The sequence below is a fragment of the Montipora foliosa genome, chromosome 12 (assembly GCF_036669935.1).
Source record: "Montipora foliosa isolate CH-2021 chromosome 12, ASM3666993v2, whole genome shotgun sequence".
In the NCBI taxonomy this organism is placed as follows: Eukaryota; Metazoa; Cnidaria; class Anthozoa; order Scleractinia; family Acroporidae; genus Montipora; species Montipora foliosa.
The window spans coordinates 1364405-1370106 of record NC_090880.1 but is presented as its reverse complement, the minus strand read 5'-3'; the positions used below and the strand labels follow the sequence as shown (position 1 = coordinate 1370106).

General features: G+C 41.8%; 1 protein-coding gene across 1 annotated transcript; it reads right to left on the bottom strand.

Annotated features, from left to right (window-relative positions):
• Positions 1-2497: 2497 nt before the first annotated feature.
• On the bottom strand, positions 2498-3309 carry LOC137978955 (uncharacterized skeletal organic matrix protein 5-like). Its single transcript, XM_068826081.1, has 2 exons — positions 3211-3309; positions 2498-3019 (listed from the first exon to the last, which is right to left on the bottom strand). The coding sequence occupies exons 1-2, from the start codon at positions 3307-3309 to the stop codon at positions 2498-2500; spliced, it is 621 nt and encodes a 206-aa protein (XP_068682182.1).
• Between the last annotated feature and the right edge of the window lie 2393 nt (positions 3310-5702).

Sequence of the window (5702 nt, the reverse complement as noted above, 5' to 3'; positions counted from 1 at the left end):
TTCTAATATTTTGCCAAGGTGGTGTTACGTACAACACTGAAACCAAATGAAAATTTCTCTGGTAACTTAGGGGTTTAACAAAGACAGAGAAGGAATCGAACACCACAAGTAGATCTGTGATCTCTGTTGTGTGTCTCACCCCCAGTAAAAATATAGGCGTGATCACGGTGTGATCACGGGCGTGATCACAATGCGTGATCACGGGTAAAAACTTTTGACCCGTGATCACGCTGTGATCACGGTGTGATCACAGAAAAAACTTAAGTAGTCGTGACGAGAAACGTTTGACCGTGATCACGCTGTGATCACGGCGTGATCACAGAAACAACTTTAGTAGTCGTGGCAAGAAACGTTTGACCGTGATCACGCTGTGATCACGGCGTGATCACAGAAACAACTTTAGTAGTCGTGGCAAGAAACGTTTGACCGTGATCACGCCGTCATCACAGCGAAAAAACTCAGTCAGTGTTTACTGAAGTCGCATCTATTTAAAGTTTGCCTGTTTCTCTGGCAAGTAACATTCATTTTGTACTCGACTCTGGAAACGTTAAAAAAAATTGGAAATGTGACAGTGAAAAATTATTTGAATGAAAGCTTGTTGTTTCGTTTGTGCTTTATTACTTACGGTCAAGGTTCTTTCGAAAAGTGTTTGATGTGAACTGTCAGAAATTTATTTAATTGCATATGCTTTGTGATTGTGTGTTTCGCTTGCACGCACGCAACTGAAATAGGAAGGGTTTCTTGCCTCTTATAGCAAATATGTTCCTTGTTTCAATAAATGTTTCGCTGGAAAATATTTCTGTGAAATTTCTAGCTTTTGTAAGTTTATCATGTTGTGTAATTTTCGAGCTTAGCAAATTTGCATACATGAGTTGAAATTTGATACGGGGAGAATTTTTGTGATAACGCATAAGTCACGAAAATAAACAGGTCTGTTGGAAGCGTGCTTGAGTTTCAACAAAGTTACCCCCAAAATCGGCAAAAGATTGTGACGCTGATGAATAATAAAGTAGCTGCTATTACCAAAACAATGGAATTACCTGGTGATAGATAACCTTGCCTTGGAGAGTAAATTTTTGATTTTCCAGAAACAGTGGTCAACCTCTGAGAGTGATCTTTGTGTTGAATTCGCACATTTCTTGTCAAAATTTATAACAATTGAAAGAAAAAGAAAACTAACAAAAACAAAACCCGGTATCTTGGCATCATTTGACACAGATGCTTCACTGTTTCGCGAGTAAACATGCCGCGGTAACTTGATCACTGCGCCCGCTGAATTCGATGTGCGATTTACTCGGTGCAGCCAAAAGTACAATTACAACAAAACAACTAAAATCTCCCAAAATGTTTTTCGCTGATGGTAACTTTTTTCATTCGTGGTTCAAAATTAATGTTGTTTTTATGTCGTAAATTTTGTTACCGATGGCAAAATATTTTATTCTCGATCGACCGTCCTGAACCTTCCTTCTGCTCTTCTTAAAAACTGTGTATCCGTATTCGTTTACTTTTACATCAATATTTGTTTTGCATAAAGCAAGCTTACAAAATCTGTATCTTGCTTGGTTCGCATTTGATAGCATTAAAATAGAATTTTCGGTCCTATGCTTCTGTTACTGAGTGGTATGTTTCTTAGGTCGCCCATCCAGATACTAACCCCACCGCTCAAGGATAACTTCAGCTTTAAACTTTTGTTCACAAAACTGTCAGGTGCTGTCAGTGCACGCTTACACTTGTGGTGGAAAGAAGTTGCATCATCAACATGTCAGCCCAGAAGCCAATGTTTCTCGATTCCCTTTTATTTTCTTCAATCTCTCTGGGTTCAGTACTTTGCTAGTAACCACATGTCTTCCCAAGGGGCTATTTATCTAAGACTCCTACCATGGCGCTACAATGATAGACAATACCAAAACAATATCGTGTACTGTTAGACCTACATATTACGCAAAGACAACTGTCAACATGTCATCCCAGAAGACAATGTTTTTCACTTCCCATTTATTTTCTTCAATCTTTCTGGGTTCAGTACTTTGCTAGTAACCACATGTCTTCTCAGGCTATTTACCCAAGACTTCTACCATGGCACTACAATGGTAGACAATACCAAAACAATATCGTGCACTGTTAGAGCTACATATTACGCAAGGACAACTTGAATCTCCTGGAAGACAACACACAGCTCAGTTGACACTATGGAATAAATCGCTGTGTTACTTCACTACCACACGTAAGCAATGCGTGTCAACTTTTTGTGAGAACCGGTGTCTTGCTGCCTGGTCGGCCGATATTTTTTGTGAGAAGAAGCCTTTTTTTCCGAAAAATGCAGCTCAAGACATTTAATTTTTTTGTAGGCTAGTGCTAACCGTCCCTAAGATTGATTTTTGCTTTGACGCTCAGCCAGTCAATCGCTTCAACGTCTACAAACCAGGCTTGGAAATGAAATGACTCTTTTATTTCAACTGTGACTCTTTGAAAAATTCAAATAGAGGTGCATTCTTCTCTACTGAACCAAAATATATCCCATAGCTGTAATGTTTTTGCCCCCATTATCTGAAGAAACGTCATCCAGTGCAAAGTTCCCACATGTGTTTGAATCATCATGATGCCCTCCGTTACCAAACCCAATTCTGGAATCAGGATTAAGACAGTCGTTCACGTTGTCTCCAATTATACCTATTCTTGTTCTAGAGTGGCCTACAGAAGCGGCATTGAATCCTTCCCTGTTACAGTTGGCCTGCAAGGACGCCTGCGAACCAATCAGCGTCTTCCATGTGTTGAGGCTCAGTGATGTGGAGCGGTATTTGCCGTCAGCTATCATTGAATGCAGAGATTGTGCCTGCTTGTTAATGACCAGAAACTTAATTGGCTGACCAGGGATCTTCATACCGAGGCAGATTTTGGAGAAAGACGTGTTCCAGTAGGTCGGTAGTTTGGTCTCTTCAAAGTCAAACCCAGCCTTCCCTCCTGGGAGGTTGTAGGCGTTTTTGTCGCGCCATAAGGCCGAATCATAATGAAAGGTTTTCTGAAATAAAAACAAAAATAAAAACAAAAAACCAAAGAATTAGCTGCGCGAGCATGACCGCAGAAAAAAGCCCTGAGAACTAGGTCGGTATAAGTTGGCAAAGGAGTTGATTGCAGTAGATGTCGAAAATAAATTTCTATGCGGTTAGCGAAGAACCTCGACTGATGAGAAAAACTTGGTAAGTCGGATACCTTTTTGCCGTCAGTCTTCATCGCAAGCGTCCATCCTCCAGCTCCGCATCCAAAGTTTCCCATGTGACAATAAACAGGAATCTTTTGCGACCCAAACATCAGTGGCATCCAAGAAGGTATCGTCAAAGAAGGTATCGTCCAAGAAGGTATCGTCAAAAGCAAAATACTGAACCTGAAAACGAATAAAGCAACTGGCCCTGATGAAGTCGCCCCAAGGTTGCTCAGGCTGCTGGGAGGGACTGTTGCACCCCCGTTGGTATCCCTATTTACATCAACCTTTAAGACAGGCGTTGTCCCCTTGGAGTGGAAAACAGCAAAACTAACGACAGTACACAAAAAAGATGACAAAACGGTTAGAGATAATTATCGTCCTCTCTCCATTCTCAGCGTGCCAAGCAAGATCTTAGAGTCATGCGTTAATGACGAGATTGTTGACCATGTGCTAAATTCTAATCGCCTGGTAACAGATAACCAATGGGCATACCATTGTGGGCCTAACGAAAAATGGCGACACCTTAGAAACAAAGTTCGGGAAGTCATCTGCAAACGCAAAAAGGCGTTTTATCCCCGCAAGGTGCAAAACGTAAAGGGTACTGACCCGAGGAACTGGTGGGGCTTGGAGAACAATTGTGCTATCCAGACGAGAACGGCAACATTATATCTGGTAAGACCCTCGCCACTCGTCCAAACAACGTTTTCATATCAGTAACTTCGGATCTTTAACCTCTTGACACCTCGAATTTCCCAGCCCTTTTACCATAGCTTGAACAACCACCCACCATATCTACTGCAGCGGTTCGTAAAAAGCTCCCGGTGCTTTAAAGGTACCTAGACCGAGCACCTGATGGAGTCCCAGCCCGTCTCCTAAAAGAGTTTTCACCTGAGCTGGCTGAGCCGGTTACTAGCATTTTTAACCGCTCACTGTCATCGGGGATATTCCCGACACAATGGAAGGACGCTAACATCACTCCTGTTCCCAAGGCCACGCCCATAACTGGGGACGGGAATTTAAGACCTATCGCCCTGACGCCGGTGCTTTCTAAAGTGCTACAGGATTTCGTTGTTGAGTGGCTGTTAGAAGATGAGAGACATCTCATCGACCTCCAGCAATTTGGCAGTCTCAAAGTAACCTCTACCGCCTATTGTCTTTTGGACATGGTACACAACTGGCTCTCGCCCATTGACCACCCTGGTAGGTTCCTGAGAGTGTCCTTCCTAGATTTCAGCAAGGTGTTCGATCACATTGACCGTAGCGTCAGTTTTCATTGGAATGTCGTTATTATTGTCAATGGTATTAGGTGAGTGTGGCCCTACGGGAGTAATGTATTGTTGTTAAATTATAAAAGCTAGGGCAATTTATTCAAGTAGGATGTGTAGTGTAACCGTGTGCTAGATCTAATAAGTGTTTTAAAGGAGAACTGAAGATAAAAATGGAATTTTTTTTCCTTCGCCAAATTTGTAGTGCCTGACTTAGTTAAAGAAGATATACGAGTATTTGAGGGGTTTCTTACATTTTTTCGTCTTTATGAGGCCAGAAAGACCCTATTGATTACTCGATTGAAGTCCGCCATTTTGCCTGTACTATAGCGGGCTTGGGCGCTAAGCGTGACGTCATTGCGCTCACTTGCTTGAAAGCGGGAAACTTGAAAAATGGCTCAGTGTGTTATTGTGGGCTGTTCTAATAGAACTGTCAGACACCAAAAGAGTTAAGTTTTTCGGAGAAGTGAACTGAAGAGTTGTTTTTGCGAGCAACTGGGACACGTCATTCAGTGAATGGCAATCGCGCTTCAAGCTGGGTTTTGTAAACTCGGCAACGATCACAAAGATGTTTAACTTTGAAAATTCGCAATACTACGAACAGAGTAATGTGTTTACATACGATGGCAGTTTGTAGCACTTCTCTTTGCAAACACATGCACGGTCGAAATGCTAGAATGCTGCTTTACGCAACGAATAGCTTGATCTGCCGGCACATCTACCTTAAATAGATATTAAGCTATATGTAGATCTTTTAATTAAGACCTATGAGCATCACTAGATGTCTGTAAGCTAAAGTTTGTCAAATTGAATCGAAATGACAGACAAAACAACAGCAGTCAACAGAATCTCGTAGTAATCAAGTTTTCTTTATTACCTTAACATCTTTCTCACATTTCTCAATGATTGTCAGCAGCTCCTGACAGCATTCTGACATTTTTAGATCCGATCAGGAACGTTTAATGCAACGCACTGCCTGCAATTTTAGCATTTTCGTTATTGTCTTGTTAAGGAAAATATCAGAGATGTTTTCAGTCTGTTCTCGCGCCATTTTTACCCCTGAGGCCATGCGGTCGAGGAACCTTGTGAGCACGTGCTCAACAGTGACACAAATGAGGAACTTCGTGTCTCAAACCCAGATTCTAAAGTGGTGCTTCGTCGTTTCTCTGAGGGTACTGGAAAGAGATGATGATGATGTTGCCAAAAATACAGCTCTTATCTTTTTTTACAGATCC

Coding starts and splice junctions, on each gene's coding strand:
- LOC137978955 (XM_068826081.1), bottom strand. CDS start 3,309: ATGTTTGGGTCGCAAAAGATTCCTGTTTATTGTCACATGGGAAACTTT. Junction 3,020..3,210: donor TGAAGACTGACGGCAAAAAG/GTATCCGACTTA, acceptor TTTTTATTTCAG/AAAACCTTTCATTATGATTC.